The sequence below is a fragment of the Oncorhynchus nerka genome, linkage group LG3, assembly GCF_034236695.1.
Source record: "Oncorhynchus nerka isolate Pitt River linkage group LG3, Oner_Uvic_2.0, whole genome shotgun sequence".
NCBI lineage: Eukaryota > Metazoa > Chordata > Actinopteri > Salmoniformes > Salmonidae > Oncorhynchus > Oncorhynchus nerka.
This window is the reverse complement of record NC_088398.1, coordinates 16,020,919-16,045,869: the sequence shown is the minus strand read 5'-3', so window position 1 is coordinate 16,045,869 and position 24,951 is coordinate 16,020,919. Positions and strand designations below refer to the sequence as shown.

Below are 24,951 nucleotides of genomic sequence, written 5' to 3'. Positions count from 1 at the left end.
AGTGAGGAAGATGAGTGGACAACAATGAACAAGAATGGAACCAAAACGGCTAAAATTGTTGTGGAAAAGGACTCTGAAGAGTCGTTGCTTGTTGGAGTTCGTTTTTTGGATAAAGATGTTCATTTGGTAAACCCTTTAGAAGTCACGAGGATTGTGAAGAAGGCGTTGGGAAAAGTGGATGCATTCAAAGTAACCAGGAGTGGTATGGTGTTATTTAAGCACGTTGTGACATCTGCTGATATAAAAAGGACTTTATAAATACATTCGATTTGATATTGTGTGTATCTAAAGAGCGTGTATTGTGGCTTGTGAAATGATCTATGCATGAAGTGGACAGCTTTGAATGTTGGAGCAGGGCATCGGTGAAAGGTGCTCTCTCTGGCGTCCCGTTGGACATTGATAATCAATATCTTAGGCAAAAAAATCCAGGAGTAGTTAATGCACGTTGCTTGACCGTATGGAGAATGGGGGAAAAGGGGAAAAGGAGCCAAGTGTATCTGTATTATTGATGTTTGATGAGTTTCTACCTCCCTATGTAAAGCTTGAATATATAAGATACCCCATAAGAGCGTTCGTGCAAAACCTGATGCAATGCAAGAAATGTAGAAAGTTGTAGTTTGGCCACGTGTCAAGTGTTTTCAGGCGGAAGGAATATGCCATTGAAGAGTCTGTGAATGTAAAATGTTGCAACTGTGGTGGGGATTGTTAAGGGTTGCGTCAATCGAATCTGGTATCAGGATAAGTATGACGCTGAGTCATCAATTGTATACTATGTACTTTTTTATTAACTAAGCAATAAGTGGTAAATGCAATTTTCGTGTATACGGGCTCTCTGTCACACCTCGCAGGGCAAACAGAGAACTGACTTGTTCCTGACAAAATTATTGTAATATACTCTGACAGAAGTAGTTCCTGCCTCGGAGCCGGCCTGTCAGAGTATAGACTGGGCGTGGTTTAAACTCACTCAGCCTATCGTTGATTGTTGGCGCACGAGCTGATCCCAGCCTCCTAGGCGTTTCAGCGTTCAGTCGTTGTAGTTGTGTAGAATATCTATGCGCTCACACACTCAATACAGTTATCTCACACATGGCTCCTGTTATCTAACAAAAGACCGTTTGTTCTCGCAACACTACGTTCACAGTTCCTGTCTTCATGTTATTCTGTATTTTTACATCACGAGAAAGGCAAATGGCCCTGAAACTGTTAACAATGTCTCAAGTCAGCTATGTTGCATAACACATACATCCACACAAGTCAACAGCAGATAATATTCAATCACATACAGTGGGGCAAAAAAGTATTTAGTCAGCCACCAATTGTGCAAGTTCTCCCACTTAAAAAGATGAGAGAGGCCTGTAATTTTCATCATAGGTACACTTCAACTATGACAGACAAAATGAGAGAAAAAATCCAGAAAATCACATTGTAGGATTTTTTATGAATTTATTTGCAAATTATGGTGGAAAATAAGTATTTGGTCACCAACAAACAAGCAAGATTTCTGGCTCTCACAGACCTGTAACTTCTTCTTTCCTCCACTCGTTACCTGTATTAATGGCACCTGTTTGAACTTGTTATCAGTATAAAAGACACCTGTCCACATCCTCAAACAGTCACACTCCAAACTCCACTATGGCCAAGACCAAAGAGCTGTCAAAGGACACCAGAAACAAAATTGTAGACCTGCACCAGGCTGGGAAGACTGAATCTGCAATAGGTAAGCAGCTTGGTTTGAAGAAATCAACTGTGGGAGCAATTATTAGGAAATGGAAGACATACAAGACCACTGATAATCTCCCTCGATCTGGGGCTCCACGCAAGATCTCACCCCGTGGGGTCAAAATGATCACAAGAACGGTGAGCAAAAATCCCAGAACCACACGGGGGGACCTAGTGAATGATCTGCAGAGAGCTGGGACCAAAGTAACAAAGCCTACCATCAGTAACACACTACACCGCCAGGGACTCAAATCCTGCAGTGCCAGACGTGTCCCCCTGCTTAAGCCAGTACATGTCCAGGCCCATCTGAAGTTTGCTAGAGAGCATTTGAATGATCCAGAAGAAGATTGGGAGAATGTAATATGGTCAGATGAAACAAAAATATAACTTTTTGGTAAAAACTCAACTTGTCGTGTTTGGAGGACAAATAATGCATCCAAAGAACACCATACCTACTGTGAAGCATGGGGGTGGAAACATCATGCTTTGGGGCTGTTTTTCTGCAAAGGGGCCAGGACGACTGATCCGTGTAAAGGAAAGAATAAATGGGGCCATGTATCGTGAGATTTTGAGTGAAAACCTCCTTCCATCAGCAAGGGCATTGAAGATGAAACGTGGCTGGGTCTTTCAGCATGACAATGATCCCAAACACACCGCCCGGGCAACGAAGGAGTGGCTTCGTAAGAAGCATTTCAAGGTCCTGGAGTGGCCTAGCCGGTCTCCAGATCTCAACCTCATAGAAAATCTTTGGAGGGATTTGAAAGCCTGTGTTGCCCAGTAACAGCCCCAAAACATCACTGCTCTAGAGGAGATCTGCATGGAGGAATGGGCCAAAATACCAGCAACAGTGTGTGAAAACCTTGTGAAGACTTACAGAAAACGTTTGATCTCTGTCATTGCCAACAAAGGGTATATAACAAAGTATTGAGAAACTTTTGTTATTGACCAAATACTTATTTTCCACCATAATTTGTAAATAAATTCATAAAAAATCCTACAATGTGATTTTCTGGATTTTTTTTCTCATTTTGTCTGTCATAGTTGAAGTGTACCTATGATGAAAATTACAGGCCTCTCTCATCTTTTTAAGTGGGAGAACATGCACAATTGGTGGCTGACTAAATACTTTTTTGCCCCACTGTATATGGTAACGGGCTATAGTGCATAACACAGAATCCTCACAGGATCATATTCCCAGAGTGCCCTGTTAGGGTGAAAACAGTTGAGGTGTCAAGGATCAGGGCTGTACAGAAAATATCTTATATGGAGGCGTTGAAGAGAAATGAAGGGGAACAGCCCACAGTTCTGAAGAAGATATGGCCGTGGATGCACCGCAACCTGTTGCAAATGTTAAACATCAAAGTGATCTGGATACACTTATTGTAAAGAAGGTGGATTTTGTAGCATTTATAGCCACAATTATTAATTGTACTGCACAAGTGTCCAATAAGCTGGACATCATTACATCTGTACAGCTGAGAAGACTTCATGGCAGAAGCACTGCAAGGACTACTGTCGACAGAAAGTATGCCACCCTCACAGGATCCTTCTGAGCCTGTGTTAAGTACCTGACTGGAATAGAAAACCATGCTGATTTAGTTTCATTAAAAATGTGTTATTGATAGTTTGTATAGATTTATTTTTACCCCGCATTATTCCCTTTTTTGGATATGTATTATCTACCTGTACAGTAGGTGGCGGAATGCACATATAATTGTTGCGGGCGCTATTATACCGAAGAAGAAAACGCTTGCACTTTGTATGTCTGGAATTTACGTCCTGTGTCGGCTGCCGTAGCTACCAGAGGAAGAATGGCCGGCTGGATGTGGATCCGCTGCTTTTTGGGGCCTCATCTCCAGAGAGTGCACCGTTCACAGGGGGAGTCCCGAACCGAAGGAAGAGCAGGGAGGAGGGTAGGCTCACGGCAGATACCGTGCTTGTGTTTGTGACCGACCAAGGAAGAGATAGGAATGTAACTTTGGTCGACGCTAGCACTAGTTCGCGCTCCGGTCAGGAAGTGTTATTGAAACTGCTGTCAGTCACTGAATGACAGAGGTGACAATATGAATATGTATGCATAGTTAACACATGTGGGAATGTTCAGCTAGATACCAAGAGAATCAAGTATAATGGCTATCTTTGCGTTGTTGCAGGTGAGCATGCTAGCAAGCACGTAACCTAAGTCACTGTTGAGCTATGCTAGGTAGCTAACGTTAGCTTTACTAGCTAGGCAGGGAGATCATTGCACTTATCCATAGCTGGCTTGGCAAGTCACCACGCATTTAGCAGCTAACTATTTTCCCCTTATCTTACAACTCCAGGGATGGACTTATCAACCCAAGAGCCTGGAGAAACACACTGACAGCATCCTCGGATGGGTCAGTATATAACTAGCAAGTTACCACAAGTTGTAGTATCTAATTGTTGATTATGACTCTGTTTTGATTAGCTAGAGAATAAACTATATTTTACTATTACATGCAGTGGCCTGCACTTTAATACACAACCTTTGATCTTTGTTTTTGCATAAATTGAAGCCACAAGTAAAGACAAGTAGCACACTCGCATAGCTATACAGGTAGCCTATACATTCTCATACTTTGTGTTGAGATGTAACTGTTCTCTTGTGTGTTCTCCCTCCAGGCGTCAGCTTTGTGGTCTCTGTCATACTACAGCTCCCCTCTCCTCCTCTGCTACCTTTACAGAAAAGGTAATGTGTGTGTGTGTGTGTGTTCACTCATGTGATATGAAAGGTAATAAAAATGACTCATGCAGTAGTAAAGCTCTTATTGGGTTTAACTATCAATACCACCCAGCTGTAGTGTAGTATGTAAGTATTGGTACTGGCTAGTGGTGATATGGTTTGACGTAGGACATGTGTGCATGCTTGATTGCGAATGAGTGCAAGAAAGGGGGAGCAAATGGGTATTACTAGCCTAATTGTTTGTGTGTGTGGTGTTCGTAGGCCAAACTGTTGCTGTGTGTTTCAGGGTACATCTGCAGCAGTAAGCTGGTCCCAGTCAGTCAGTATGTGGGAACAGTAATGGTTTGTCTGCTGGGAGTCGCCTGTCTGAGAGGTGAGAACTTTACCCCTCTTTTTACTGAACTTGTGTTGCTCTTCCTGGTTTGAGAAATCCTCTGTGTTCAATGGATTTTTTTCTCCCCATAAAATATGTTAACATCTCAAAACCTAATTGTAGAGAATGTAGTGTCTGGTGTTCTTCATCTGCTACACAGACATTGGATTGTGTGTGGCTAGTCTACCGCTAACTACGATTGCATTCCTGTGGGGTTATGATTTCACACACTGACTCCCTCACAAGGTGTGGGTCTATCAGGTACACTAAGTACACCCCTGAGACTCTCTCTGGCACTCTCTGCTTCTCTCTCCCTGGCACTCTCTGCTTCTCTCTCCCTTTCCCTCTCTCTCTCAGGTTGGGGACGGTGGAGGAACTCGGAGTATCAACAGTTCATCTCCATTCTGGAGGAAACCAGGAAGAACCACACGCCTAGCAACAAGGTAACACTGCTATGGCAACAGCTGGGCTGCGTCTCAAATGACACCTTACTCCCCATATGGTGTGTGATGTCTAACCAGTACCCTATATGTCATTTGATAGTATTCTCAGGCCTGTTTTGCTAGTGGTTGTCAATCTTGAATTAAAGAAACCTATTCTTCCTGATCACTAATTTTGAATGTTCTGTCTGTAGAAAAAGCTGGCCTGCTATGATTTTGACTTCTCTCACTGGCCGGCAGACTTCAGCTGGGAAGAAGTTAGCAATCCGTGAGTTGTGTGTGTAATTTGCATATTGATGTGAACCTTTTACATGTGTGTTAATTATTACACTGTGATTGTATTTTTTTTGGTATGAAATACACAAGGTGGTACAGTAAATGTAAACAGGATGACTGTGTCTGGGTTATGATTTGAGAGTAAGGCTCTATTTCCAATTGTTAAATGTCCCTTCTAACAGGAAGCTGCTGTCCAAGACCGGAGTGTCTCTACTGAAGCCAGAGCCCAAACTGAGAGGGGCAGCAGACAGCGTGCTCAACTCTTTACGCACTCTACCATGCCACATCGTCAGGTATAGACAGACTACAATATCCACAATACACTGTACTCTACCAGGGCTTGACAGAACCATTTTTAGCAACTTGCAGGACCATTTATATTATATTTATATTGTTGTATGATGTAAAACATCGTTCATTACTATACATTATCTCCTGCTGTTGTGGCCTTGAGCAAGGCACTTAACCCCCCGCAAAGTAAAATACTGCACTGATAGGTTTCTGTTTAAAACACGTGGTCCGTCAACCCTCCATCTGGATAGCTACCGGGTGTGCAGACTTTGGATCCAACCCTGCACAAATATCACGGTCCTGTTGAGCAGCTGATCATTTTTTGCAATGTGGTGTGTTCGAGCATGGCTGGAGCAAAAGCCTGCACACCCAGTAGCTCTCCTGGAATCTCCTGGAGGATGGTTTGTCCACCCTGCAACATTACAATTACAACTAAATACTTTCTTTATACAATGATTCCCTCGTTAAATGAACCAGGGATCAAACGGCTAAGGTTGGCGAGGTAGCTAACTAAGATGTTTATCTATTTGTAAGGTTAAAATATGCAGTGTTCAGTGAAGATGTTGACAACATTGGAGTTACTTGTCAATTAGGATATTCTAAGAATATATGCACTGCTCAAAAAAATAAAGGGAACACTAAAATAACACATCCTAGATCTGAATGAATGAAATATTCTTATTAAATTTTTTTTCTTTACATTGTTGAATGTGCTGACAACAAAATCACACAAAAATTATCAATGGAAATCAAATTTATCAACCCATGGAGGTCTGGATTTGGAGTCACACTCAAAATTAAAGTGGAACACTACAGGCTGATCCAACTTTGATGTAATGTCCTTAAAACAAGTCAAAATGAGGCTCAGTAGTGTGTGTGGCCTCCACGTGCCTGTATGACCTCCCTACAACGCCTGGGCATGCTCCTGATGAAGTGGCGGATGGTCTCCTGAGGGATCTCCTCCCAGACCTGGACTAAAGCATCCGCCAACTCCTGGACAGTCTGTGGTGCAACGTGGCGTTGGTGGATGGAGCGAGACATGATGTCCCAGATGTGCTCAATTGGATTCAGGTCTGGGGAACGGGCGGGCCAGTCCATAGCATCAATGCCTTCCTCTTGCAGGAACTGTTGACACATTCCAGCCACATGAGGTCTAGCATTGTCTTGCATTAGGAGGAACCCAGGGCCAACCACACCAGCATATGGTCTCACAAGGGGTCTGAGGATCTCATCTCGGTACCTAATGGCAGTCAGGCTACCTCTGGCGAGCACATGGAGGGCTGTGCGGCCCCCCAAAGAAATGCCACCCCACACCATGACTGACCCACCGCCAAACCGGTCATGCTGGAGGATGTTGCAGGCAGCAGAACGTTCTCCACGGCGTCTCCAGACTGTCACGTCTGTCACATGTGCTCAGTGAACCTGCTTTCATCTGTGACGAGCACAGGGCGCCAGTGGCGATTTTGCCAATCTTGATGTTCTCTAGCAAATGCCAAACGACCTGCACGGTGTTGCCCCCACCTGTGGACGTCGGGCCCTCATGGAGTCTGTTTCTGACCGTTTGAGCAGACACATGCACATTTGTGGCCCGCTGGAGGTCATTTTGCAGGGCTCTGGCAGGGCTCCTGCTCCTCCTTGCACAAAGGCGGAGGTAGCGGTCCTGCTGCTGGGTTGTTGCCCTCCTACGGCCTCCTCCACGTCTCCTGATGTACTGGCCTGTCTCCTGGTAGCGCCTCCATGCTCTGGACACTACGCTGACAGACACAGCAAACCTTCTTGCCACATCTCGCATTGATGTGCCATCCTGGATGAGCTGCACTACCTGAGCCACTTGTGTGGGTTGTAGACTCCGTCTCATGCTACCACTAGAGTGAAAGCACCGCCAGCATTCAAAAGTGACCAAAACATTAGCCAGGAAGCATAGGAACTGAGAAGTGGTCTGTGGTCCCCACCTGCAGAACCACTCCTTTATTGGGGGTGTCTTGCTAAATGCCTATCATTTCCACCTGTTGTCTATTCCATTTGCACAACAGCATGTGAAATGTATTGTCAATCAGTGTTGCTTCCTAAGTGGACAGTTTGATTTCACAGAAGTGTGATTGACTTGGAGTTACATTGTGCTGTTTAAGTGTTCCCTTTATGTTTTTGAGCAGTGTATTTATTTACTTTGTTAGAATTACAAGGCCAGTATTGAATAGAGAATCCTAGCCAATTTTGAGGGCTTGAGAGACTGTAATACAACCGGAGTATGCCACATTTGGTTTCATCAACTGCACCTGTATCAACTGTGTGTTCCCCATTTGCGGTTATACACAAGTGCCAGTGGAAAGTTATTTTAGGACATTGGACATGTCAATGACATTAATACATGCTAAGTAGTTAACTAGCAAGATAGTCTATTCAAAACAGTGTAGTTTGGCTGGTTATCTAGTTAGTCTGTTGTATATCATTATTTTACCTGCTGCGCAAGTCTCTCTCTCCTCTGGCAACGGCCCACTGGTACACGCGGCCCACTGGTACACGCGCCCCACTGGTACACGCGCCCACTGGTACACGCGCCCACTGGTACTTGCGCCCACTGGTACACGCGCCCCACTGGTACACGCGCCCACTGGTACACGCGCCTCACTGGTACACGCGCCCCACTGGTACACGCGCCTCACTGGTACACGCGCCTCACTGGTACACGCGCCTCACTGGTACACGCGCCCCACTGGTACACGCGCCTCACTGGTACACGCGGCCCACTGGTACACGCGCCTCACTGGTACACGCGCCCACTGGTACACGCGCCCCACTGGTACACGCGCCCCACTGGTACACGCGCCCACTGGTACACGCGCCTCACTGGTACACGCGCCCCACTGGTACACGCGCCCACTGGTACACGCGCCCTGGTACACGCGCCCCACTGGCACACACATCATTAGTTTTCCAGGATTTTCATTGCTGACCAAAAATGAGCTATAAGTGGGCAAATGACTCACTAACAAGCAATGAATATCAACAAATGTGCACATGCGGCTCGCTTTGATCTCAAAAACGCATCTCTCGACTGCCTGATTGAAAGACTACTCTTGCCTGTCAATGCAGGCCTTCAATAATTATACTCTGATGCACTCTGCATAGATTAGAACAGTGTGTAACACTGCGTCTGGAGGACAGACATCCAGTTCTGAATGGAGTACACTCATTTATATTGGAATTCATTTCACTTGTCCATTCGGACAACTTAAAATCGATATTCTTATTGTCCGTCATTTTCTTTTACTTGCCCTGGGCAAGCGGACAAGCGTTAACGTCGACCCCTGTCTGCCATGCTACATTGCCAGGTATAAACAGACTAAAATACCCACAACACACTGTATTCTACCATGCCATGTTGTCAGGTACTAAACTACACTGAACAAAAATATAAATGCAACATTCAACAGTTTCAAAGAATTTACACTTTATATAAGGAAGTCAGTCAATTGAAATAAATTCATTAGGCCTTATGGATTTCACATGACTGGGAATACAGATATGTATCTGTTGTTTACAGATATGTATCTGTTGTTTACAGATATGTATCTGTTGTTTACAGATATGTATCTGTTGGTTACAGATATGTATCTGTTGTTTACAGATATGTATCTGTTGTTTACAGATATGTATCTGTTGTTTACAGATATGTATCTGTTGGTTACAGATATGTATCTGTTGTTTACAGATATGTATCTGTTGTTTACAGATATGTATATGTTGTTTACAGATATGTATATGTTGTTTACAGATATGTATCTGTTGTTTACAGATATGTATCTGTTGTTTACAGATATGTATATGTTGGTTACAGATACCTTAAAAAAAAATAGGGGCGTGCATCAGAAAACTCGTCAGTATCTGGTGTGACCACCATTTGCCTCATGTAGTGCGACATCTCCTTCGCTTTACGGTTCATCGGGCTGTTGATTGTGGTCTCCGGGATGTTGTCCCACTCCTCTTCAATGGCTGTGCAAAGTTGCTTTATATTGGCGGGAACTGTCGTCCCCATTCTCATCGACAGGGCTGTAGTGGAGCAGGTTGAGAGCTTCAAATTCCTTGGTGTCCACATCAACAACGAAGTAGAATGGTCCAAACACACCAAGACAGTCATGAAGAGGGCACGACAAAGCCTTCTCCCTCTCAGGAAACTAAAAAGATTTGGAATGGGTCCTGAGATCCTCAAAAGGTTCTACAGCTGCAACATTGAGAGCATCCTGACCGGTTGTATCACTGCCTGGTATGGCAATTGCTCGGCCTCTGACCGCAAGGCACTTCAGAGGGTAGTGCGTACGGCCCAATACATCACTGGGGAAAACTGCCTGCCATCCAGGACCTCTACACCAGTATCAGAGGAAGGCCCTAAAAATTGTCAAAGACCCCAGCCACCCCAGTCATAGACTGTTCTCTCTACTACCGCAAGGCAAGCGGTACCGGAGTGCCAAGTCTAGGACAAAAAGGCTTCTCAACAGTTTTTACCCCCAAGCCATAAGACTTCTGAACAGGTAACCAATGGTTACCTGGACTATTTGCATTGTGTGCCCTGCCCCCCAAACCCCTCTTTTACGCTGCTACTACTCTCTGTTTATCATATATGCATAGTCACTTTAACAATACATCCATGTACATACTACCTCAATTGGCCCGACCAACCAGTGCTCCCGCATATTGGCTATCTGCATTGTGATATGCTATCTGCATTGTGTCCCACCTCCAGCCAACCTCTCTTTTTACGCTACTGCTACTCTCTGTTCATCATATATGCATAGTCACTTTAACTATACCTACATATACATACGACCTCAATAAGCCTGACTAACCGGTGTCTGTATATAGCTATGCTACTCCTATTTTCAAATTTTTACTGTTTTATTTATTTACTTACCTACACACACACCTTTGTTTTCGTACTATTGGTTAGAGCCGGTAAGTAAGCATGGTCTACTACACCTGTTTTATTCGGCGCACGTGACAAATAAACTTTGATTTGTACACGTCAATCCAGAGCATCCCAAACATGCTCAACGAGTGACATGTCTGTGTATGCAGGCCATGGAAGAACTGGGACATTTTCTTCTTCCAGGAATTGTGTACAGATCCTTTCGACATGGGGCCATGAATTATCATGCTGAAACATGAGGTGATGGTGGTAGATGAATGGCACGACATTGGGCCTTAACTTATGCCTGCCCGTACCGTAACCCAGCGTTTCCCAAACCCAGTCATCGTGACCCCAAGGGGTGCACGTTTTGTTTTTTGCCCTAACACTACACAGCTGATTGAAATGATCAAAGCTTGATGATTATCTGAATTAGCCGTGTAGTGTTAGGGCAAAAACCAAAACATGCACCCCTTGGGGTCACGAGGACTGATTTTGGGGAAACCCTGCCATAACCCCAGCAACACCATGGGGCACTCTGTTCACATTGTTGACATCAGCAAACCCCTGACCCACACAACGCCATACTTTTTATATTTTTGTTCAGTGGAAATGCATGATATTCTACAACATCATCAGGTACTAAACTAAATGTACTATATTCTATGACATCATCAGGTACTAAACTAAATGCACTATATTCTACGACATCATCAGGTACTAAACTAAATGCACTATATTCTACGACATCATCAGGTACTAAACTAAATGCACTATATTCTACCATACCACATAATCAGGTACTAAACTAAATGCACTATATTCTATGACATCATCAGGTACTAAACTAAATGCACTATATTCTACGACATCATCAGGTACTAAACTAAATGCTCTATATTCTACCATACCACATAATCAGGTACTAAACTAAATGTACTATATTCTATGACATCATCAGGTACTAAACTAAATGCACTATTCTACGACATCATCAGGTACTAAACTAAATGCACTATATTCTACGACATCATCAGGTACTAAACTAAATGCACTATATTCTACGACATCATCAGGTACTAAACTAAATGCACTATATTCTACGACATCATCAGGTACTAAACTAAATGCACTATATTCTACGACATCATCAGGTACTAAACTAAATGCACTATATTCTACGACATCATCAGGTACTAAACTAAATGCACTATATTCTACGACATCATCAGATACTAAATGCACTATATTCTACGACATCATCAGGTACTAAACTAAATGCACTATTCTACCATACCACATAATCAGGTACTAAACTAAATACACTATTCTACCATACCACATAATCAGGTACTAAACTAAATACACTATTCTACCATACCACATAATCAGGTACTAAACTAAATACACTATATTCTACCATACCACATCGTCAGGTACTAAACTAAATACACTATTCTACCACATCGGGTACTAAACCAAATACACTATATTCTACCATACCACATCGTCAGGTACTAAACCAAATACACTATATTCTACCATACCACATCGTCAGGTACTAAACTAAATACACTATATTCTACCATACCACATCGTCAGGTACTAAACCAAATACACTATATTCTACCATACCACATCGTCAGGTACTAAACCAAATACACTATATTCTACCATACCACATAGTCAGGTACTAAACCAAATACACTATATTCTACCATACCACATAATCAGGTACTAAACCAAATACACTATATTCTACCATACCACATAATCAGGTACTAAACTAAATACACTATATTCTACCATACCACATAATCAGGTACTAAACTAAATACACTATATTCTACCATACCACATAATCAGGTACTAAACTAAATACACTATATTCTACCATACCACATAATCGGTACTAAACTAAATACACTATATTCTACCATACCACATAATCAGGTACTAAACTAAATACACTATATTCTACCATACCACATAATCAGGTACTAAACTAAATACACTATATTCTACCATACCACATAATCAGGTACTAAACTAAATACACTATATTCTACCATACCACATAATCAGGTACTAAACTAAATACACTATATTCTACCATACCACATAATCAGGTACTAAACTAAATACACTATATTCTACCATACCACATAATCAGGTACTAAACTAAATACACTATATTCTACCATGCCACATCGGTATAAACACTCCATAGACTACAATATACCACACTACCATGCAACATAGTCAGATATTGTACTACACAGGGCATAATGTAACTAACTACAACTACTGTTTCTATCACTGTCTCTCTGCAGTCACACTGTTATAGCAGGCAGGCTTGGTATATTTGATTGATATTACATTACTGCCTGCTAGCCCACTGACTCTACCTCTTCTCTCCCCTCCCTCTTTCTCCTCCTCTAGTTTTCTGATTGCCCACTCATTTGGGAGGAGGATGCTGTACCCTGGGTCTGTATTCCTACTGCAAAGGGCTATGAGACCCATGCTACAACAGGGCCAGGCTAGACTTATAGAAGAGGTGAGTCACCACACACACCCCACAGTAGGGTCAGGTTACATTAATTTACAATAGTTAATGTATTCATATACAGTGTATTTGGAAATATACAGACCTCTTTTTCCACATTTTGTTATAAATCTACACATAATGACAAAGCGAAAACAGATTTTTAGTATTCAGACCTTTTGTTACGAGACTCAAAATTGAGCTCCGATGCATCCTCTTTCCATTAATCATCCTTGATGTTTCTACAACTTGATTGGAGTCCATCTGTGGTAAATTCAATTGATTGGACATGATTTGGAAATGCACAAACCTGTCTATATAAGGTCCCACAGTTGACAGTGCACATCAGAGCAAAAACTAAGAATTGTCTGTAGAGCTCTGAGACAGGATTGTGTAGAGAAACAGATCTGGGGAAGGGTACCAAAAAACAAAACATTTCTGCAGCATTGAAGGTCCCCAATAACACACTGGCCTCCATCATTCTTAAATGGAAGAAGTTTGGAACCCCCAAGAGAAGGGCCTTGGTCAGGGAGGTGACTAAGAAACCAATGATCACTGACAGATCTCTAGAGTTCCTCTGTGGAGATGGGAGAACCTTCCAGAAGGACAACCATCTCTGCAGCACTATACCAATCAGGCCTTTCTGGTAGAGTGGCCAGACGGAAGCCACTCCTCAGCAAAAAAAACACATGACAGCCCGCTTGGAGTTTGCCAAAATGTACCTAAAGGACTCTCAGACCATGACAAGCAAGATTCTCTGGTCTGATCAAACCAGATTGAACACTTTGGCCTGAATGCCAAGCATCGTGTATGGAGGAAATCGGGTACCATCCCAACGGTGAAGCATGGTGGTGGCATTATCATGCTGTGGGGATGTTTTTCAGCGGCAGGGACTGGGAAACTAATTAGGATGGAGGGAAAGATGAAGGGAGCAAAGTACAGAGAGATCCTTGATGAAAACCTGCTCCAGAGTGCTGGAGCACTCAGAACCTCCGACTGGGATGACGGTTCACCTTGCAACAGGACAATGACCCTAAGCACACAGCCAAGACAACGCAGTAGTGGCTTCGGGACAAGTCTCAATGTCAGTGAGCGGGCCAGCCGGAGCCTGGACTTGAACCTGATCAAACATCTCTGGAGAGACTTAATAATAGCTGTGCAGCGACACTCTCCATCCAACCTGACAGATCTTGAGAGGATCTGCAGAGAAGAATGGGAGAAACTCTCCAAATACAGGTATGCCAAGATTGTAGCGTCATACCCAAGAAGACTGAAGGCTGTAATCTCTGTCAAAGGTGCTTCAACAAAGCACTTAGTAAGGGGTCTGAATATTTATGTCAATGTAATATTTCAGTTATTTTTTATAAATTTGCAAACATTTCTAAAAACCTGTTTTTGCTTTGTCATTATGGAGTATTGTCTGTAGGGGGGAAAACGATTTAATCCAAGGCTGTAACAAAATGTGGAAAAAGTCAAGGGGTCTGAATACTTTCCGAATGCAATGTATGCAACCTTTCGCTTATAGACCTGCTTAACTTAAGTTTCTCTCTTCCGAGCCATTTCTGTACCTCCCTCCCTCTCTGTGTGCAGTGTGAGGGCCAGAGGAACAAGCTGGTGGCGTGTGATGGGAATGAGATTGATACCATGTTTGTGGACCGCAGGAGAGACGAAGGACAGCACGGACAGACTCTGGTAAGGACATGCTCTATGAACCATCAGAACTACATTACCCATGGTTCCATGTGAGGTCTGTAGTGTTTGCTGTATGTCCTGCTGTAGGTGATCTGCTGTGAGGGGAACGCAGGCTTCTATGAGGTGGGCTGTATGAACACTCCATTGGAAGGTAAGGAACCTCTGTGTCTGAGACTTTTTTTTACACATTAGAAATACTTTATTTTTTAGTTCCTTCCTCTCATCTTACTTTACCATCCTTCCTTCCTGGTTGTTAACATATTCCCATAACCTGTTAAATTCAAACTAGAGCAGTATAAAACTATGTGTCTGTCTGTGTTGCAGGTGGATACTCAGTGCTTGGCTGGAACCACCCTGGCTTTGCAGGAAGCACGGTAAGCCTTAGTGTCCCTCGCTCTTCCACCATCACGCTTTTGTATGAACTTACCAGCATGTTTCAATGGCATTATTAGGCAAGTTTGTCTTATGTGGAAAGTCTGGTTTGTCTACACGGGTCATTCTTGGAGAATGTTGGAAGACACAGGGTTGTGGGCTCGATTCCCACAGGGGACCAGCAAGTAAATGTAGGAAAATGTATCCAATCACGACTGTGAGTTGATAAGAGCGCCTGATAAATTACTAAAATGTCTGTTAGCAGCAGATTTGTTTCCGTCTCAAAATGTGCATTGACGTGAAAGTAAATGTAAAACAACAACTCTTCGTTCCCCTATCCACTCCCTTATTTCTCTCAGGGCGTACCGTTCCCCCAGAACGAGGCCAATGCCATGGATGTAGTGATCCAGTTTGCAGTGCACAAGCTGGGCTTCCAGCTCAGTGAAATAGTGGTGTATGCCTGGTCCATAGGGGGATTCACAGGTATGGACCCTATTGGTATATGCAGTTTGTCTGGCCCTAGTTTGTTGTGGGAAGGAGTTGACCAATTTCACCAACATACTGTAAGCACCACTTTATTTCTCCCCCCTCATCATTTTCTCTCCATCTCACGCTTCTCTCTCCCCATTCTTCTCCCTTCTCTCTCTTCCTCCCCCCTCATCATTTTCTCTCCATCTCACGCTTCTCTCTCCCCATTCTTCTCCCTTCTCTCTCTTCCTCCCCTCTCATACTTCCTTTTCTCTGTCTATATATTTCCCTCTCTCAGCCAGTTGGGCGGTGATGTCCTATCCAGAGATCCAAGCGCTGGTGTTGGATGCATCCTTTGATGACCTTCTGCCTCTGGCCCTCAAGGTCATGCCCGACAGCTGGAGTGAGTCTCGCGCAGGGGTCATAGGTCATGGCGTGGAAAAGACCAATGATGTCATATAAACAGAAATGTATTATGTCTTTGGATGACACTTTTTTCCTATTATGAGATATATTCTTTAAGAAGTGAATAGTCACTCTGGATAAGAGCATCTCCTAAAGGCCTGAGGTGTGTCTATTTGTAAGGGCTGTGTTTGGTTCAGGATCTGACAATGAAAATGGTGTGTTTCAGGGCCTCTGGTGACACATACAGTCAGGCAGTACATGAACCTCAACAGCGCAGATCAGCTCTGCAAGTAAGTGCAACACTCTTTACTCACACAAACACTTTGCGTGTGTGTGACTGACACGAACATATCCATGGAAAATATGGGGTAAATCTATTTGAATTGAATCACTTTTTGACAGCATCCCATTTGATTTGAACAAAACTTTCCGTATATTACCCATGGAAGAAGTGGTCAGAAAGGGACTTTTTGACCTGAATGCCAAAATATTCAGGAGAATAAAGGTGCTCAAAGTTGATCTATTTTGCATACCCCACCATACCATCAGATAGCCATGTCTTCATCACTGGAAAAGATACACAGTTGGGTTCGATATCAATTAAAAGCTTAAAAACAGGGTTGTCAAACTATTGTATAAATTCTAGATGTTTCATTTCATCTCCCACCTCCTCAAAAATAGAAAAGTGAGGTGTAAGTTTGCATTGGGACTTTTGATGTGTATTCTAATGCAAATCCATGTCACGTTTATGCTACCTTTAATCTCAATGATCAATTAGCGTAGACCCTATTATACATAGATATTTTTGTGTTGTGTCCGCCATCAGTTGAAACACAACATGCTCTTGAATACAGGGTGGGTGTCATTTTAATCATAGTAATATAATTAATAGGATGGACCTATCCCTTCAGACCTCTGCAATTTAGCTGGTACACCATTGACATTTTAACTTCTAATTACTACCACAGATGGCCCACTGTTGAATGTTAACATTAATGGTCATACATATTCTATTATCTATATTTCTATAGGTTTTCTATGGAGGATTGACAGTCATTTAAAACAGATATTCCCATTCAAGTCGACATTCTGTGTGGACCAACAACCGTCTTTGTGGTACCATTTGAAAGTTGACATTTCCATTGTATTCACTTTTTTTGTGTGTGCATTTAACAGCCAAAACATGACACCAACCCTGCATTCTTGTGTTGCATGTTATGCTTATAAGGTACGAGGGGGTGTGGTAATATACCACGGCTAAGGGCTGTTCTTATGCACGACGTAACGCTGAGTGCCTGACACAGCCCTTAGCTGTGGTATATTAGACATATACCCCCCCGAGGTGCCATATTGCTATTTTAAACAGGTTACCAACGTAATTCGAGCAGTAAAAATAAATGTTTGTCTTACCCATGGTAGTCAGCCGATCAGCATCAGGCTCTGACCCACCCAGTTTATAATGAAACTTCGGTACTTTTTCAATACTAGAACATGAAAAAATGGTTTGGTACTAGAATTTGTTACATTCGGTACTTCTGTCAAATCTGACTCGCAGATCAGCGCAGCTAATGCAAAGGCACGTCTCTCCCAAGGATGATCTATTGCCTCAGCGAACTGAATGGTGTGCTAATACGGCTTCGACGGGCCGCCCCCCTCCCCTCTCTCTTGTGACACAGCGCGCAGTTTTATCAAATAAGCTACTTCTATGCAAATGTTGTTGATCAGTACAATAAAATAAGTCCCAAATGGGAGGGAAACTGTGTCATCTGTAGCCCCATGTAATCAGCCAAAACAAGCTCAACTCAATGCATGCACTCACTCCTATTAAATATGCATACACCTGTATTGTGTACACAACATTAGGAACACCTGCTCTTTCCATGAGTGACCAGGTGAAAGCTATGATTCCTTATTGATGTCACTTGTTAAATCCACTTTCAATCAATGTAGATGAAGGGTAGGAGACAGGTTAAAGAAGGATTTTTAAGCCTTGAGACATGGATTGTGTATGTGTGCCATTCAGAGGGTGAATGGGAAAGACACAAGATTGAACTTCCTTTGAACGGGTTATGGTAGTAAGTGCCAGGTGCACCGGTTTGAGTGTGTCAAGAACTGCAACACTGCTGGGTTTTTCCACGCTCAACAGTTTCCTGTGTGTGTCAAGAATGGTCCACCACACAAAGGACATCCAGCCAACTTGAAACAACTGTGGGAAGCATTGGAATCAACACGGGTCAGCATCCCTGTGGAACAATTTCGATACCTTCTAGAGTCCATGCCCTGATGAATTGAGTCTGTTCTGAGGGGAAACGGGGGGGGATAACTCAATATTAGGAAGGTGTTCTTAATGTTTTGGAGACTGTATAGGCTACAACTTGATTTACCCAGTTTATCAATAGAGATTAACCATTCAAATAAATTACTGTTATGTAAATAGATGCGTAAAAACCAAGTAAAATTGATTGCTATGTATGGATTAATTCATCAATTATACAGTCTCTGTAAAATGCTGTTGTAAAAACGTTCAAATCTAATGATATTGAATTTAAAAGATGCCCACCGATTGAACAGAGCAGTCAGTAGCTGAGTTTGTCTGGATCAAGTGCCATTCTGTGACCGGCTAACATTCATTTGGTTGGTGTTGAGTATCGTGATACTAGTCCTGGTATCTGTATTGTCAAAATTCTGGTATCGTGACCACTACTGTATTCAAGCATATTGTCCCAACCGGGCACTATTTTTTTGTTTTTTTGTTGTATTAATTCATTTAACCTTTTATTTAACTAGGCAAGTCAGTTAAGAACAAATTCTTATTTACAATGATGGCCTACCCTGGGCAGACCTGGACGATGCTGGGCCAATTGTGCGATGCCCTATGGGACTCCCAATCACGGCCGGATGTGATGCAGCCTGGAACATCAGATGTAAAGTAGGGTATAAGCTACAACATATGCAAATATGAAGAACAAAAGAGTTTACAAGTTTTTAGATAATTGTGTTTAAGGTTAAAATGACAATAAAAAATAATAAAATAGTTGGATAAAGCTTTTAATTGATTACAACTATATTTTCCAGTGATGAAGACATGGCTATCTGATGGTATGGTGGGATATGCAAAATAGGTCAACTTTGAGTACCTTTTTTATCTCCTGAATATTTTGGCATTCAGGTCCAAAAGGACCATTTCTGAGCACTTCTACAATGGGCAAATGTGTATGGGAGGTTTTGTTCAAATCAAAAGGGGTGCTGTTTACCCTAAGGGAAGATGGGAGGTTCTGAGTATTTTATGACCCTATAACACTCAAGAGTTCTTCCTTAGGTACCAGGGACCAGTGCTTCTGATCAGAAGAACCAAAGATGAGATCATTACCACCACGTGAGTCACTATGAAGGCATGAAAAAAGAAGACTTGGAGCCCGTTCAGATTACCTCGATTTACCAGCGCATAGCTATAGTGGCTGGTTTCACTGACTGACTGTTGTTTCAGGGGTCCAGAAGACATCATGTCCAACAGAGGAAACAACCTCCTGCTCAAACTTCTGCAGTTCAGGTTGGTTCTCTGTCTCAAAGACCTGACATAGGCTGTGTATGTCTGTACACTACAGACTTGATTATCCACAACCTCACACAGACATCTGTGTTGCCTTGTACTATATACAGTTGAAGTCGGAAGTTTACATACACCTCAGCCAAATACATTTAAACTCAGTTTTTCACAATTCCTGACATTTAATCCTAGTAAAAATTCCCTGTCAGTTAGGATCACCACTTTATTTTAAGAAAGTGACATGTCAGAATAATAGTAGTGAATTATTTCACCTTTCATCACATTCCCAGTGGGTCAGAAGTTTACATACACTCAATTAGTATTTGGTAGCGTTACCTTTAAATTGTTAAACTTGGGTCAAACGTTCCGGGTAGCCTTCCACAAGCTTCCCACAATAAGTAGTGTGAATTTTGGTCCATTCCTCTTGACAGAGCTGGTGTAACTGAGTCAGGTTTCTAGGCCTCCTTGCTCGCACACGCTTTTTCAGTTCTGCCCAAAATGTTTCTATGGGATTGAGGTCAAGGTGTTGTGATGGCCACTCCAATACCTTGACATTGTTGTCCTTAAGCCATTTTGCCACATACTTTGGAAGAATGCTTGGGGTCATTGTCCGTTTGGAAGACATTCCTGACTGATGTCTTGAGATGTTGCTTCAATATATCTACATAATTTTCCAGCCTCATGATGCCATCTATTTTGTGAAGTGCACCAGTCCCTCTGTAGCAAAGCACCCCCACAACATGATGCTGCCACCCCCGTGCTTCACGGTTGGGATGGTGTTCTTCGGCTTGCAAGCCTCCCCCTTTTCCCTCCAAACATAACGATTGTCATTATGGCCAAACAGCTCTATTTTTGTTTCATCAGACCAGAGGACATTTCTCCAAAAAGTATGATCTTTATCCCTATGTGCAGTTGCAAACCGTAGTCTGGCTTTTTTATTGAGGTTTCGGAGGAGTAGCTTCTTCCTTGCTTAGCGGCCTTTCAGGTTATGTCGATATAGGACTTGTTTTACTGTGGATAGATACTTTTATACCGGTTTCCTCCAGCATCTTCACAAGGTCCTTTGCTGTTGTTCTGGAATTGATAGCACTTTTCGCACCAAAGTACGTTCATCTCTTGGAGACAGAACGAGTCTCATTTCTGAGTGGTTCGACGGCTATGTGGTCCCATGGTGTTTATACGTGCGTACTAATGTTTGTACAGATGAACGTGATACCTTCAGGCGTTTGGAAATTTTTTTTGTTCTGAGGTCTTGGTTGATTTCTTTTGATTTTCCCATGATGTTAAGCAAAAACGCACTGAGTTTGAAGGTAGGCCTTGAAATACATCCATGGGTACACCTCCAATTGACTCAAATTATGTCAGTTAGCCTATCAGGAGCTTCTAAAGCCATGACATCATTTTATGGAATTTTCCAAGCTGTTTAAAGGCACAGTCAACTTAGTGTATATAAACTTCTGACCCACTGAAATTGTGATACAGTGAATTATAAGTGAAATAATCTGTCTGCAAACAATTGTTGGAAAAATTACTTGTCATGCACAAAGTAGATGTCCTAACCAACTTCACAAAACTATAGTTTGTGGAGTGGTTGAAAAATGAGTTTTAGGCCTCCCGGGTGGCGCAGTGGTTAAGGGCGCTGTACTGCAGCGCCAGCTGTGCCATCAGAGTCCCTGGGTTCGCGCCCAGGCTCTGTCGTAACCGGCCGCGACCGTGGGGCGACGCACAATTTGCCTAGCGTCGTCCGGGTTAGGGAGGGCTTGGTCGGTAGGGATGTCCTTGTCTCATCGCGCACCAGCGACTCCTGTAGCGGGCCGGGCGCAGTGCGCGCTAACCAAGGTTGCCGGGTGCATGGTGTAGCCTCCGACACATTGGTGCGGCTGGCTTCCGGGTTGGATGCGCGCTGTGTTAAGAAGCAGTACGGCTGGTTGGGTTGTGTATCGGAGGACGCATGACATTCAACCTTCGTCTCTCCCGAGCCCGTACGGGAGTTGTAGCGATGAGACAAGATACAATAATTACAATAATTGGATACCACGAAAATTGGGGAGAAAAAGGGGTAAAAAATAAATAAATAAAATGAGTTTTAATGACTCCAACCTAAGTGTATGTAAACTTCTGACTTCAACTGTATACATACACTAGGAACAGAGTGAGCACTGTGTTTGTTTTAAACCCTTTCTGATGTCATATCTCCAGGTACCCCCAGGTGATGACAGACGATGGAGTCAGGGCCATCAGAGCATGGCTGGCAGCCTCCAACCACGTAGAAGAGGCAGCGGTGTACAGTAGCTATGAGGTGGATGATGACTGGTGTGTGTCTGTTCTGCAGTCGTATAAGACGGAGAGAGATGTTTTCTTCCCCTGGAGCGTTGGTAAGACTGCTCCTCAATGACAACACCATTACAACTGTTTGAGTTAGATTACAATCTCCCTAGATGAATTACCTGATGGAATTTATGTTGGTCTTTGTTTACTGCCTCTTAGACACCACTCTCTGCCAGAGGTGGAAAAAGTACTCAATTGTCATACTTGAGAGAAAGTAAAAGCTTTATACTTCAAATTCCTTATATTTAGCTAACCAGACAGCACAATTTCCTTTTTTGACAGCTAGGGGCAGCTCCAACACTGTAAATGTCTAAGGAAGCATTTATGTTTAGTGAGTCCACCAGACCAGCGGCAGTAGGGATGACCAGGGACGTTCTCTTGATGTGTGTGAATGAATTGGACATTTTTCCTGTACTGCTAAGCATTCAAATTGTAACTAGTACTTTTGGGTGTCGGGGGAAAATGTATGGAGTAAAAATACGTATAGTAAAGTACAGCTACTCCAAAAAAATACTTAAGTAGTATTTTCACACCACTGCTCTCTGCTGAGATTGTGAATCCATATTTTTTTATTTATTTAACAAGGCAAGTTTGTTAAGAACAAATTATTATTTACAATGGCGGCCTACCAAAAGTCCCATGGGGGATGGGATTAAAAATATAGGACAAAACACACATCGACAAGATAGACCTATATAAACATTTGTGTGTGTTGTGGTTTTCCTGCCTGTTTTGTCAGGTGAGGACATGACACTGGAGGGAAGACGGCAACTGGCTCTTTTCCTGGTGAGAAACTGCTTCTTTCATCTTCTGTTGTTCCTCCTCTCCCCTCCATCAGTGCCTTTCATCTTGTCTCCTTCACCCCCCCAATGCTGAAGAACACTTGAGGTTTCCATAACTAGATCACCTGTGCAATGTATTTCTATTGGCTCTGTGGTTCAAGTAATTTACTACAGCAAATGTTGCTACATTTGTTCTGTGGTGGGCTAATGCCTGTTAAGTACATCTGATTCCCTTTATATGGAAATTGTAAGGAGGTGAGTAGGCTTCCATTAAAGTCAGACAAAAGCAAATCTACAGATTTCCATTGGGAATGTTCTCTCGTTCATTGTTTTCCCTCCCATCTCCATAACTTGTTCCCTCCCTTTCTCAGGCACGGAAGTACATGCGGAACTTCGACTCAACTCACTGCACTCCTCTCCCCTACTCTGAATTCACTGCCCCTTGGAGACTGTAGAAAGAGGGTTGAAGGATGGATAGAAACGAGAAGCAAAGAGCCTGGCGGGGACCAACCAATCAGAGGTTTACAGCGCATGGATTGAATGTATCTATGGGAGGTGTACAAGGCAGCTAGACCAAGTCGGTATTGGAATGTTGCGACCCTGCCCACCTGGCTCATAGCAAAACCTTGGCATTTGTCTACTTGTTTTAATCAATTACAAAATGTACATGTCTGAACATTACTGATCCCTAGCGTTCTCGCTACTTAGAAAAACGTAATATTGCCTCATGCCCCTTTATGATGCTAGCGTCCGACCGGAACATCAAGCTAGTCAAGACCAATGCTATACAGCTACAAGTAGTGAGTGGAGTTCCAAACGAACTGTGATAGTGCTTTCCCCACGCCAAATAGCCTGAAGCCACAGGGCTCTTCCTCGACATGGGAGCATTGCCAACAGTAGGTTGTGATTTTTAACCTGGCTACATGTACAATTGAACACAGCAGCTTTAGCATGTTTTATTTCTGTACAAAACAAAAATAAACAAAGTTGGCTATTTTACAATGGTAAAGAATTTGTTTTCAATGTGGGCGTGGTCTAAGGGAATTCCTTATCGTCTGAGTATAATACCCTGACTTCACCGCTCGCGTCACACAATAAATCTATATAGTTCAATTATTGCGTCGCCGAGAGGTTAAATAGAAGTTACACAGGACCCAAACTGTCTGCCATCGTGCATAAATATATATTTAAGCCGAGAAGGAGGAGAGATGACTCAACGATTCTGTTGACCGTTTTGTGTGGATTAATTGTCAAGGACCATTTCAGGTCAAATGTTTATGAATTGCCATTAATGCTTTTCGACCTGTCCCCAAATTAATGTAATTGGTTGTTTTGTTTTGATATTTTAACCTGTGTCGTGATCGCGTTTGGTGTGGGGGGACAAAATAAGTGTATGCATGTTGGCGCACGCATGCAGCTGGTTTGGGTTCCGTGTTGTAATGGCTTTGTTCATATTGATAAACTGGGGGATTTCGGATGATAGCTGTGGTATATCAGACCATAATACCACGTTTATTTTTACTGCTCTAATTACGTTGGGGGTTGTGATATGGCCAATATACCACAGCTAAAGGGCTGTATCCCGGAACTCTGCGTTGCATTGTACAAAAGAACAGCCCCAAACCGTATACCACACCCCCTCGGGCCTTATTGCTTAAATATACACTGTCGTCCTCAAGAAGCATCTGGTACTATGAGAACTAGACATTTAAAATGCCTCCTTCCATGAAGTAACCATTGATTAGATTTTTTAAGGCTCTATCCTATTGCCTTTGACTACACTACTACAAGGAAGGAAAGCTGCATCTTAAAGGAATGAGGTCTTCTCTCCCTCTGGCTGCATTTTTAAAAAAAAACTGAAAGTTATTCCAAGTAAATTGGCTTTGATAGCCTCAGATTAAGCCTAGACACACAGATCTACTTTTTACAAATATAGCCAGGCCATCCTCACTTTAAAGCCCTACATTTTGTTTGTTCACTCATTATGAACAAAGCTGTTTCCTGATAATGCTCTTAATGTTAAATAAAATGTTGACATTTTATTTATGAAACTGCGATCTCACATGTTTTTTTTCCCCCTGACCATAACTCAAAGTTCCAGGCCCT

The 24,951-nt window shown here is 42.8% G+C and overlaps 1 protein-coding gene across 2 annotated transcripts; it reads left to right on the top strand.

Annotated features, from left to right (window-relative positions):
- Positions 1 to 3,494: 3,494 nt before the first annotated feature.
- Positions 3,495 to 24,896, top strand: LOC115122532 (phosphatidylserine lipase ABHD16A-like). 2 transcript variants are annotated; one of them, XM_029651742.2, is made up of 19 exons: positions 3,495 to 3,632; positions 4,041 to 4,097; positions 4,363 to 4,429; positions 4,710 to 4,796; positions 5,154 to 5,239; positions 5,431 to 5,504; positions 5,695 to 5,805; positions 13,149 to 13,263; positions 14,842 to 14,943; positions 15,031 to 15,094; positions 15,268 to 15,317; positions 15,675 to 15,798; positions 16,082 to 16,186; positions 16,415 to 16,478; positions 19,508 to 19,564; positions 19,676 to 19,738; positions 21,935 to 22,110; positions 22,803 to 22,849; positions 23,217 to 24,896. In XM_029651742.2, exons 1-19 carry the CDS (start codon positions 3,531 to 3,533, stop codon positions 23,298 to 23,300), a joined length of 1,635 nt encoding a protein of 544 aa, XP_029507602.1. In that variant the 5' UTR covers positions 3,495 to 3,530; the 3' UTR covers positions 23,301 to 24,896. The 2 variants fall into 2 exon arrangements, with proteins under 2 accessions (XP_029507602.1, XP_029507604.1); XM_029651744.2 differs by lacking the exon at positions 3,495 to 3,632 and adding an exon at positions 3,728 to 3,872.
- Positions 24,897 to 24,951: the final 55 nt, after the last annotated feature.